This window comes from Solea senegalensis, linkage group LG9, assembly GCF_019176455.1.
Source record: "Solea senegalensis isolate Sse05_10M linkage group LG9, IFAPA_SoseM_1, whole genome shotgun sequence".
NCBI classification, from domain to species: Eukaryota; Metazoa; Chordata; class Actinopteri; order Pleuronectiformes; family Soleidae; genus Solea; species Solea senegalensis.
The window spans coordinates 19,494,322-19,506,914 of NC_058029.1; the positions used below are offsets into that span (position 1 = coordinate 19,494,322).

A 12,593-nucleotide genomic window follows, 5' to 3' on the forward strand; every position below is an offset into this window, starting at 1 on the left:
ACAGTCAATCTGACTGAAACTGGTCATTGTTAGTAGATGATTTACACGTAAATAACCATATAAAGTATAATTATAATGCAATTATTACTGTGTACAGATAAAATATGTTTTAAATTAATACATATTAATCATATATATCATTTTCCTGTGAAAACATTACATTTACACCCCACATAAAACAACACAATGGTTGTTTTTTTACGTTTTACCTGTATGTATCCAGTCAATTCAGCTCCAGTGACTGAATTTTGCTGAGCCATATTGTGGCTGTGACTTCTTTTCTTTTTTGATATTTTTCAACATGTGTCACAGGGAAAACAATGTGTGATTTTCACCATGTAAATAAACATAAAAATATTTAATGATGATGCAAATGATGCAAATGCACACATCTGGGACTGTTCAAATCATCAGACTGACTTCAGCTGACATCCTAAAGTCTGTTCTGAAGTCAACTGGTGAGGGTTAAGCTCCTGAACCAAGCAGTGTTGACTCCAGGTATTTTATTTTGTTTCTTCTGTAAGATGATCTGCTTTTTGCATAATATTAGGTTGATTCCAAATTCACGCTGCAGTTAATGTGCACAGGCATTTAAATGTCTGCTTTTACTTTTGAGGATGAGAAGGGTAGAGAGTTAAGATAATACTGTACATTCACACTCATACCTGCAGTGCTGCCTCTGCCTCGGCGAGAGCTGGCTGTGCAGCTTTCAGTTTCTCCTCAGCGATGGCTTTATCTGCTGAGATGCTGTCTACAAGGGCCTGGGCTTTGTCCTTTACCTTCTGCACCTCCACCTTCACCCGCTCTGCTGCCTGGGCTTTTACTATCACCTCCTTAAGCACCTGTGAGGAAGCACAAAAACATTACATTCATTTGGACAGCCTAAACAAAGCCTCATCACTAACCTTGACCATAACCAGTTAATGCTTTAACTGTAACCTAACCACACACAGACACAGAGAGAGAATATCACGGTCATGCCTGAAACCTACCATATCAGCCTTGTCAGTAGCAACCAGCAACTCCCTCTCTTTCACCTCCAGCTCTGCACTCAGTGCCACGACGGACTCAGATGCTTCCTTCAGCTTCTGGAGCCCAGTTTTCATTCTAATTTGGAAAACATCATTAGTTAAGTTAAGTCTTTCTAAGATAAATCACTGGTATGAGCTGGGCTCCTGATCGTTGTAAATGTCTAACATCCGTATAACTGTGTGAGAGTGTGAGTGAAATACAAATAGTGAAACACTCGTGGAAAACAAAGAGAATAGATGTAAGCTTCAACAGTGTAATCTACGTAATCATTCATTAAACACAATTTGAACCTAAAATGGCCACTGAAACATTTTGGGGCCAAGGAGGAAAGCAGTATATGTTATTATGTATACTATTGCTGTGATTCACATCACAAATATTCAAATGTCAGAGTATTTACCTGTTAGCAAGGGTCTGGACTTCAGATCTCTTCTCCTTATATATAGTCTTGTAGCCTTGAATAAAGGACAGGTAGGACTTTGGCGTGACATGGGTGGAGCGTCGGTATCTAGATTCAAAGCAGATTATATTGTCGAGTTTATTCCAAGATAAAAAGAGGCTTTACCTTGACTTTTAATATGTACATTTTTACAAATGTTGATTTTTAAAAGTACTGTAAAAAGTACTGTGCGGTCACGGCACTTATCTCACTGATCACAGAAATAATGAAACATTATGTACCACAGATATATACGGCCAATTTTTCTACTGCCAGCTCTCCAACAAATCATTACCTTTGGAAGTAGTCTGCACATTTCTCTGCCACACCATCATGGAAGGAACCCATGCACTGGACGACCTCTCTTTTGACCTGTGGTGAGCAGTCGATGTCATAGACAGACAGGAAGTGCTCGGACACTAGAGAACAGGAAGGAAAAGAGAATTAAAATATACCCCACATCATAAGGAAGTCCTAGTGTGGTCTCCTACACATATAATTGAAATGTATACATACCTGCAACAAGAGCATCCTTTGGCCAGCGGCTGAACCAGTCCATTGTGCAACCAGATATCAGCGCTGGAAACTTTAATGCGCGGTTGCGGAACTTCTCTCCAACGGGCGAGACGCACAGAACAACGTGAAGGTTTCGTCGAACCCGTGACATGAAATACTCGTACAGGTTCTCATTAGACGGCGGTCGTCTGGGAAACTCACGCTTCATGACAGGGATGAGACTGCTGAGGATCTCATCGATCTCATCACGGGCAAACAGGTTGGACACCTTGATGAGACAGAAACACACATCAGCTCACATCACAGACAGCATGTTCATCTCTTTATCGATAGATCTCCGATTTGTGCAAAAACGCATTAATCCGTGTGCGCTTTCACTTGTTTGCTCTCCTGACCTCTCCAGACGACAGGACGTTGTTCAAGTACTCGAGGAAAGACTCGTCTTTGATTTCACTGTCCGTAAAGATGAAGGTGATGCCTTTCCCGTGCAGGCCGGCGGTTCTGTACAAGACTTTCAAATCCTCCATTAAGTTGGCTGTGTTGTACGACCTGCCAAAAAAATAAATAAAAAATGTGACAACATTCAACCAATGGGATATAATGTTTATTACATTAAATGTCATCATTCTAAATGTTGTCTTATCTATCTTGGTGCAAAAATAATAGAATTTAATGATACATAGTTAAACAATTACATATATTTTCTTCCGCTCTCTTTTATAAACACAAATGGAAAAACATATTGCTGAGAAAACCAGGAAAAGAAACAGCAATGCACCTCTAATAGACGTCTTTCTCTTTCAGCTTAATGCAACCCTAGAGTAATAATCGAGAACAACAACATTATTGCTGCGATACATGTGCTTTAGAAACATGCTGTCTGAAACTGAGGAGGAAGAGAGAGAGATGGATAATGAATAAGCACTTGTGTGCCAGAGGACCATTTGTACTGAACATTACCGTGTCAGAGTGATCTGGAAGATCTCGTATCCAGCTATGAAGGAGGCCAGTCTGGTTAGACTCTGTTTGCCTGAGCCCCCAACACCCACCAACAAGGCATTACCCCCAGGTGTCCTGATGATCCGTGACACCTACGATTTGACAGAGAGGCAGATTTTGAGGAAATGCTTGTGAAAAAGCTCAAAATCAGAGTTGTTCAAATGTAAAGTTGGAAGAATACTTTGGACGTGAAGTCTGACTAAGCATGTCTCATGACTTCTAAATGAAGTAGAAAAGAACCATACATTTGTTGTGTTCATCCAGGTCATAGTTATCCCAAAGTCATTGACTCAAAAGCTACAAATCTACAAGTCCATGTTTTTCTGGAATACATATGCACTTTTTTTTTTTACTATACTTTTGTAAAATACCTTGACCAGGTGTATCATGGCATCCTGAAAGAAGACCATGTCCATGCCAGTTCCCCTGATGCTCTCATTGTAGTGGCTCAGGAACATGTTCAAACGGCCCTTTAAACTCTCAAAGGATTCAATGGGCTCATACACCTTTGGCAAATCAAAGTCTGAGTCTTCTGGCTCCTCCCCTGTCAGGACAGAACATTTTAAATCAAAAGGATCATCACAAAAACACAAACAAATGAAAACTTTAAGAAGAAAACAACACTGTTGATGAACAATACCAGTAGCCTCGGGTGCATCTCGCAGGAAGTCGACAAAGTGTCTGTCTACGTCACAGTCCACCACGTTCTTGTGCTCCGCACCAAGCTCCTCCTCCACCAGTTTTGCCAAAGCCAGGTCAAACCACTCCACATCCTCAGGCATGGTAAACCTGTCAGCTATCACACGTTTACACTCGTGCTTCCACAACGACAGCAGCACCTGGAAATGACGTTTCACTGTCATTGTTTCACTGTGTTAATCTTGTTAACGTAAAACCCTATTTTAGAATTATTCCCTCACAAAACCCTGCTTTTATCTAGTCGAAATCTAGTCACGTTAACCATGTTTCATTGTTGCGCTATAGACCAAGTTGAGTATGGAAACACTGCTTCAGTTTGCTCACCGAGACAGAGCTGACCACCTCAGCGCTGGTATTGAGCATGCCTTGCCAGATCCTGGACAGATCCCTCAGGTTGAAGTTGTAGTGGAATTTGGCAGGAGTTGGAAGCATCTTGACCTTGGTCAACTGCCAGAAGCAACGCGTGAGAGACACGAGGCGGCGCACGAGCCTCTGCACATCCTCAGTGAAACCTCGACCTTCGCAGAAGTGGCCCTCACCAATCACACCTATAGAAAGGTTTTTCAATTAAAGACAGCACAGATATCTATTGTATGTATTGTGTGTACAGTATGTGCATCATTTTACACTGTTTTTACTCACCAAATATTTTGTCTATGGAAGAATTGGAGGGCAGAGTACAGTTGAAAACAGAAAACTGCCTTTTCAGTCTCTGTGGGATGTCATTACGGCCTCCGCCGGGATGGATCATAGATGCCAGGAACTGAACATCCACAATGTTGGTAAACTCTCCTGGTTTCTCCAAATTAAAGAAGCCATTTTGCTCCATCAGCTGTCTGACAATCTCATTAGTCACCTGTGATTAAGGACAGAAAAAAAATTATTCATTGTTGTTCAGCATTAACTCTTTACTTTTCCAGGCCATAAAAGCTAAAGTAGAATCCTAACATTAATTCATGCACATCTGTGTACCAAAACTAAAGGGAGATGTTTCTGTTTTCATTCATGTAGCTCTGCTAGTGATGTTAAAACAATCCCAAACCTGGTCTCCCCACTCGTTTATTACAGGCATGTTGATGTCATCAATGAAAATTGACATTTTCTTCCGAGCAGGGGGTCCATAAGTAGTTCCCATCCTCTTATCCAAATAGCTCTCCACTGTCCTCTAAAAGAGCAACATAGGGACCAAAGAGAAATATTAATCATCAAATATTGTGAAAATGAAGATGAAGTACAGGAAGGAGGATGTTGCACTCTGATATAATCAATGTCAATATAATCAATGTTCCTTTATATAGAACATTATTAGTTCACACTAATTCATTAACACAGATGTGGCCACAATGGGCTTTTAAATACAAAATAATTAACAGGGTTGTTGGTTTTACCTGGAACATGAATGGTGTTGTAGCAGAAGAGAAGTTGACGCTCTTGCCCATATGGTTCTCAGGATTATATTTCGACATGTAGCTCTTGATCATCACAGTCTTAGCTGTCCCTTGCTCTCCAATCAGCAAAACAGCCTATGAAAAATAAAATAAATAAATGATCAGGCTAAAGTTTCATTGAAGACAAATATAAAATGTGTAATGAGCACTTTTGTGTAACTAAAGGACATAATGTGCTATACACTCACAAGGCACATAAAACAGAGATTAACTGGAAAAGAAAGACGACCGTCAGCCTTATTACATTGATTTGAGACAAATTAAGATATAGAAGATATAATAAGGACCATAATATACACAGACAAACACTATTTTGTCGATAACCTCACCTTCCCCTGCTTGGCGATGGTCTGAATGAGGAAGTCTGTCCTAACATTGTCCACATTTGGGACCAAGATGGAGCTATACTCTGGTGTGACTTCAGATGGATAAACATATTCCTCCACTCTGGTGTTCCAGTGAACCCACTCACCTGGAAGTAGGAAATATGAGCATGATTTAACAGATGACCTTTAGAGAACTACAAAATATGACCCCTCTTTCAGTTCGAAAAGTTTCCTGGTACACCGGCTACCATCTATTCTACACGTGATAACATGTGTTTGTCAACATGCACCCATACCATATGCTGTGACGTAGTAGTCAAACATATTGTCCTCGCTGTCACAGGGAATGTCTGGCAAATTCAGACGGATACTGTTGTTCCCTCTGAGCCAAATTTCCATCTTCTTTCGGTCGTCCAGTTCAAATAAGGCCCCGATGCTCCACATCAGGGCGAAGACATACAGCCGCTCCAAGTGCTCTCTGGATAAATCGCCACACTGCTCCTGTACAGCAACACCCGTTCCATAGAGATTACATGTAATAGCTGGGGAATACATCAGGACTTTCAGAAATGTAACTTTACCTTCGATGGTATGAGTCCCTGCAGCATGTTGATGCACTGCATGATGACAAAGGCTTCTAGCATGTCCATCTTGGACTCCAGAGACTGCATGCTGAAGTGGTAGAGCTCAGTGAAGGAGGAGGAGAAGAGCTCCCTCAGCACCTCTGCCTCCTGTGGGGAGCGTTTCTTCAACCAGCCCTGAAAGCAGCAAGCACATAGCTGAAGTTAAGAGTTCTTGAATGAGGTCACAGATGAAACCCCTTTTTTTTACTCTTGTGATATTCAGAGGTTCAGTTGTATATAATTATGTATATAACATAGAAATTATAATTTTTTATAAATACATGAATATATATATATATGTATATATATATTTATGTATAGTTGAAATTCATCCTCCTTCCACACACATTTTCCATTGTTATGATGAAGCTAATGTTTTGTGATTACTGTAGAAATAAGACAGTTTACCGTAATATCATTTCCCTATTAACAAAATACATATATATATATACTGTATATTCACCTCCAGTATAGGACTCCAGTTGAGCACAGAGGAGCTCATGAACACCATGCCGTTGCGTGAAACAGTGGCTGGAGAGGCGTTGTCGATGTTATGTGGCTCAAATACCACCTTACAGTTGGGAGCCATGGGTATACGGTCTCCATTTGCCAGTGTAAGTGTTCTGTTGTCGTCCAAAACAGAATTTAGGTTCTCAATCCAGATTGCATCAACTGGTCCATCCAGAACAATCCAGATGTGTTCTCCTGTTATAAGTCAAGGCCAAAGTGTCGGACTCAACTCAGGAAAGGACTGACCAAAAACATTGTTTATAACATGGGTTTGACACGTGAGTAAGCAGCAGACAGGAAAGGCAACACTGTCCAAAAATGCAAAGCAAAAGAGTAAAGAAAAAGTACAATTAACAATGAGCATTGGAGATTGGGTACTTTGCTTAGGGGCACCCCAAGCCAGCTTGCCTGTCCACTTGGCCATGGCCTGCCCCACTTGGTTAAAAAAAACATGAAATGAACACTGACTGAACAACTTCCCAGACCTTTCTTTGCTTTCAGTGTTTTCCTCCATAGTGTCGAGAAGATGCCGTCAGTCCAGTCGTTCGTGGCCACATCCAAACGTCCAAACATCTGAGGGGCTGTAATGGCTTTGGGGTTCATGCGCATCTCTCTGTGTGGCTGACCACACTCTAGAAGAGGAAACACAATCTTAAACATGGAAGGTGTGTATATCCAACACACCAAATGCATTACATTTTATCATAATATTGTATGAATATATGAACACGAATAATGTTTATTCATCAGTAAAAATCAATTTACAATCGTTTTGGGGAATCTGCTTCCAGTTGTTTTCGTGAGCTTGGGGCTAATTTCACATGCTGCAGAATCAATTTTAGGACCAATAGGCGATGGATACGACATTTTTAAAACATTTTGCACAGTAACTGTACATCACATATTTCACATGCACATGAACCTACCTGTCATCGCTTTTATCAGTGTGTGTATACATGTTGTCTTTCCAGAGCCACTGGGACCCAGGGCCATGATGCCGTGTCGGACCATCTGAGTCTCATACAGCTGGATTATCTTCAGCTTCCAGGGAGGATGATTGATCAGACCGGCCTCCTCAATCTGGGTCAGCACAATTAGAGTGTAAAACACACTGTTTGTTATGCTGTTTCTTATCTTTATTATTTCTTATCATGACAATATTTGGATATTGAAGTTATTAAGTTTTCAGTCTGTAAACGTTGTTCTAGTACAGAAGTTAACTTACAGTTGCGTATCTCCATGGTTACACACACCATTGAAGAAGATAAGAACTGATTAATGCAGTTAATTATAAGTAATTTATAAATTCTGCCATTCTCATACCTTTCACGCATAATCGCAAGGCGTTTAAGAATGACAAAAATGTTTTGTCTCTTTTGTTACCGCTCCCTGTTTTCCTCCATCTTTCTATCCCACTGTATTTGTTTTACATACACAGAACAAAGTCATCCACTGCTTTGTCTCCTACCTGTTTGTCAATGGCTGCCTCTAGTTCAGGGTAGCCTGCTTTGTTAAGTTGGATGCCAGGAAAGAGGTCTTCGATCAAGCTGAGGAAGAGTGGCTCATCCTCATCAATCTAACAAACACACAAATGCATTTACAGTACATTGATCAATTACCTTGAACATTATTGTCTGGAAACGTGTCTATCCACTATCCACTCTCAAATAGAAAAAGGTTATATCTTGCATAGTACATTTCTAAATGTTTCTAATCATTTATATATTTGGATTAGATTTGTTTATGTTGTGTGCAATACTTTTCATTTTGCAAGGCAACACATACACAGTATGTACACACTTGATACAATCTGCTGATTGTATCAAGAATTCGGCACAAAAAGCAAGTTGATCGCAAAAAAAGGTGGTACTTCTTTTAAACTTTGTTCTATATTATCATCTTGTGGATTTTTTAAACTTTTATTCTCTCCTTCACTGACCAGTTTGGAGAGATTCATGTCCCTGAGGACCCTCATGACGATGGTGGACTCAGTGTCACTGGGGTTGGCGCGCTTGGCCGCTCCCAGTGTCCGCAGCACTGACAGAATGTTCCGCAGTCCAAAGTCATAATGAACCTGGACAGTCAGAGAATATTTCACATTTTACACTTCATTTGCTTCATCTTTATGAACACACAAACCAGCCCACTCTTAATCCTAATTCTGCTTTAAGACTCTGTAAGCATTCAAAACTTTTATAGTATTTTAGTTACACAGCAAATTAAATAATAGCAAAGATGATAAAAAAAAACAAGTCACAGGCTAGTATGAAGTCCAAAAGCAGGCATCATGTTAGAACAGAGGCTTAATGTTCTTATAACAAGAAAATCCTTTAAATCAACACATAATAATATTCTATGTCGTGAGACATAAAGAAATAAAATGTCTAGACGTTACAAACTACTCGTCTCACTATATTTAGTATTTTAGATCTGAAACTGCCTCTGTATTTTCTGTTGTGATGCACTCAAGTACATCAATAAAAACATTGAAATCATAAATAAGGTTTTAAAAATGTAAACGTGTGATATCAAACCAGCAGAAATATACAAAAGTATGTAGTTTATAACGATGATCTGATGAAGTGATTTGATTTCTTTTACCTGTTTGGAGAGTTGCTCCTCACACAGCTTGTAAAGAGTGAAGAACTTGCGCGCCAGCTCCATATAATCTATGAAGCCACAACTCGCCAGTTTGACCCCAATAATGATCTGACGGTCAGGGACTATCATGGCCACCGATCGAAAGTTGATCTTCAGGTTCTCGGGAAGCTCCTGGCGACCTGCGTAACCTGGGTTCTAATCCAGGATGAGAGTACATGAAATCTTAAATTGACGTCACAGAATCAAGTTTAATATCAATCCTTCACCATCAGGTAGATCAGCTGTTATAGACACTGGCTGTCTCATCTGAAGAGCCTGCCTGTAGTGGCTTTTTATTCTTCTGTCTCACGTCTAATGTTCTACAACAACAACCTCTCTCACTGTTGTGCTACTGACCATGGTGAGAAAGATGCCAAACTCCGGGTTCATATCCACACTATCGCCATCGGTGAAGAAAAAGTTTTGCCGGCGTTCCTTCTTGCAAGTGAGAACTGTTGCGATCTGCTGGGCGGCCACGGACAAAACCGGGAGGTCAATGCGGTTGAACTCGTCAAAACAGCCCCAAGAACCAGACTGTGCCAGACCTGCAAATGCAAAACACGTTATTTTATAGCCACTCGGATGCAAATCATTTACTGTCCAACTACAAGCTATTCAGGCTCTGCTTTGTGTGTAGTTATCATTCATGAAATTTAAAAAATACACCCTAACACACACTAACCAAACCACTTACAAACCTAAAGCTGTCATTAGGTTTTAAATTAACAACCAACATATACGGTACAATGTAGAAAAGGGCCATCAGGTTAATAAATAACGCAGGATATAGAAACCACACAAATCAACTCTTTTTAAAAATGCAAGCACTTAAATTTCCAGATCTGACTCAAAACAAGAAATCATTTACTTCCAAATAAAATAAAGACATTGTTTTCAGAGGGAATATATCATTTAAAAATGCAGTGTACCAAACCTACTTTTATAAGTATGTGTGTTTCAATCTGTGGGATTAAATTATGAAACAGTCTAACAGGTGAATTAAATCAGAGTAAAAACATCAATCATCAAATAAAAATATTAAATAAATAGAAGGATTTAGAACAGCAGTTAAAGCCATATTTGTGTCGTCTATCTATAACTTTATGCTGACTGTATTTAAATCAAATATTTGCACTCATTTCCTTTGTGACTTTTACCTTTGAATATTCGGCCCAAGCCTCTGAAGTCCATCTGGTCAGAACAGTTGAAGACCACTACATACTTCCCTAGACAGCGACCCATATCTTTCACAGTCTCTGTCTTGCCTAGTAACAAAGGAAAAGCATTAAATGCTGAAAATAAAGAAGGGAAAACAAAATAATGTATTTAAAACAAAATAAATAACACAAACAATTCAGATTCATCTTGGGTTCCTAAAGAACAGTGGTTGGTAATTACTGATTTATTATAATGCGGGAAGACCCAAGTGTTCACTTCACTCATTCACATCTTGACGAGTATCATGTCAAGGTTCAAAAAACCTGCGAGAGGAAACAAGTATTTTAAGAGATGTAACAGTCTTACCTGTTCCTGCTGGCCCAGCAGGGGCTCCACCCATACTCATACCAAGAGCCTGGGCTAAGGTGATGTAGCACCTGAGCAAACAGATGCACACACACACACACACACACTTCATGATCATAGACATTAATGATAATGATCGTGGCATTCTCCTGGTTGATCATTTGTCACACAATCAAACTGAATGTGATTCTCCACTATTAACACAGTCACTGCACAAACCTATGTGTGTGTGTGTGTGTGTGTGATTGACTTTCTACCTGTCAGTCAAAGGTGTAATGACAAGCCTTTCAGTGCAGCCCAGGAATTCATTCTGGTAGACGAATCCCACATCTGTGATGTTGATGATCATCTTGTCTGAGTCCTCGTTGAAGTAGAAACGGCACTGCTTCAGCCACTCAAAGTCATTGGGGCTTTTGATGTGCAGCCGGCACTGGAGTGAGGACGAGAGGGAAGGAGGGAAACAATGGAGAGAGGGCGAGATTGGGGATGTGGAGAATAAGGGAACGATTCAGAATATGGTGTATATATTCAGAATATGTATGTATACACAGAGGCTCTAAGAATATGCATATATAGAGTGTCTTATATCTTTTTTTTTTAACACAACCTATAGGCAAATTTTAAAATAGATTGAATTTCTGAAATTTGGAAGTAAAAGAAAAACTGTCTGTTTTGAGACTTCTGAACAATTATCGCTACTCCTGTTTTTTGGGTTGTTGTTCTTTGTTTTTTTTTAAACTATGTGATATAAAATTAATCAGAACTTATATAAAATTAAACACACCCCCCCCCCAGGATGTCCGTATAAGGAGTTGTGTATTATTACCATGGGTGCACCGATTAGTGCCATGTGAGCACCAAGCTTAAACATGTTTAATAACCGTTGTAGGTCAATGAGGCCATTTACTGAATCCAAACTTTCAGTACACCTAAATAACACTAGCCTGCCATTAAAAAAATGGTCAAATAGAATTGACTGCCTTTGTGTCTGATCATGCTGAACAATCCTTTCCGATACAAACTCATTGTATGTTGCACTGTAAGAGGTTAAATGATCAGCAACACACTCACCAGCTCATCAAAAATGTCCCTCTGGTGGACATGGATGGTGATGAGGGTCTCATACTTGGTCCTCTCCACTGCCCCAAGGTCTCTCGTGGTCATGTCGATCAGTGTGTTGAGCAGTTCCAGAAAGAGCTGGTTGGTTTTGGCCATAATGCGGCGATCATACCTGGCATTGGTCAGAGCCTCCTCCGAGTCCCTTGTCCATATCATCTGAATACCTAACAAGCCCACCTGGATCAAGAACACTATTAATAATTGCATCATGATCAAATGTGTTGAGGAACGTCAAACTGTCATCACATCCATAAAATGAAACTATGCTCTTATCACAACCACAGAGTTGGAGCCATGTTATGAGTTGTCTGTGGACCAGTTGTTACCTGAGAGGGGAAGGAGTTCAGGAAGTCAATGAGCTGGAAGCCTGTATCTTGGATGGCCATGGCAGCCTGCCGTATCACTGAGTGCAAAGACCTCTGGGATTCCTTCAGCAGAGCATTGAGCCAAACCTCTACGTTCCCCTCTGCTGTGACTGGACGCTCAAGTTCCACAGTCTCCCCTTCCCGTGATGAAACAGCCACAATACGGTCGTATACCTGGAAAAGATGTTTGTGTGTGTGAACATTCATTTCACTTCATTTTTTTACACTTTTCTAAAAAGCCAATTCAATTGCATGGTCTTGTATTCTATATGCTGCATTAATTTGAACATTTAAACTCTGCAAAAAATGCCCCAAAATTTGACAGATGACAAAGAAAGACAAAATGAGGGGGG

The 12,593-nt window shown here is 40.1% G+C and overlaps 1 protein-coding gene across 6 annotated transcripts in view; it reads right to left on the reverse strand.

The window, feature by feature from the left end:
• Positions 1-12,593, reverse strand: part of dnah5 (dynein, axonemal, heavy chain 5) — a 47,720-nt gene that overhangs the window by 14,029 nt on the left and 21,098 nt on the right. For all 6 annotated transcript variants that reach the window (XM_044033908.1, XM_044033907.1, XM_044033905.1 and 3 more), the window contains exons 37-64: positions 12,202-12,414; positions 11,828-12,052; positions 11,014-11,186; positions 10,757-10,827; positions 10,390-10,497; positions 9,590-9,777; positions 9,194-9,388; positions 8,532-8,666; positions 8,061-8,168; positions 7,519-7,672; positions 7,078-7,224; positions 6,546-6,787; positions 6,041-6,217; positions 5,756-5,960; positions 5,463-5,605; positions 5,074-5,208; positions 4,728-4,850; positions 4,328-4,541; positions 4,010-4,233; positions 3,627-3,825; positions 3,358-3,530; positions 2,948-3,078; positions 2,383-2,536; positions 1,988-2,255; positions 1,767-1,890; positions 1,433-1,540; positions 993-1,107; positions 666-842 (exon numbers count right to left, since the gene is read on the reverse strand). In XM_044033908.1, coding sequence (XP_043889843.1) covers positions 666-842; positions 993-1,107; positions 1,433-1,540; positions 1,767-1,890; positions 1,988-2,255; positions 2,383-2,536; positions 2,948-3,078; positions 3,358-3,530; positions 3,627-3,825; positions 4,010-4,233; positions 4,328-4,541; positions 4,728-4,850; positions 5,074-5,208; positions 5,463-5,605; positions 5,756-5,960; positions 6,041-6,217; positions 6,546-6,787; positions 7,078-7,224; positions 7,519-7,672; positions 8,061-8,168; positions 8,532-8,666; positions 9,194-9,388; positions 9,590-9,777; positions 10,390-10,497; positions 10,757-10,827; positions 11,014-11,186; positions 11,828-12,052; positions 12,202-12,414 — 4,629 coding nt within the window. The remainder of the gene's footprint in view (positions 1-665; positions 843-992; positions 1,108-1,432; positions 1,541-1,766; positions 1,891-1,987; positions 2,256-2,382; positions 2,537-2,947; positions 3,079-3,357; positions 3,531-3,626; positions 3,826-4,009; positions 4,234-4,327; positions 4,542-4,727; positions 4,851-5,073; positions 5,209-5,462; positions 5,606-5,755; positions 5,961-6,040; positions 6,218-6,545; positions 6,788-7,077; positions 7,225-7,518; positions 7,673-8,060; positions 8,169-8,531; positions 8,667-9,193; positions 9,389-9,589; positions 9,778-10,389; positions 10,498-10,756; positions 10,828-11,013; positions 11,187-11,827; positions 12,053-12,201; positions 12,415-12,593) is intronic.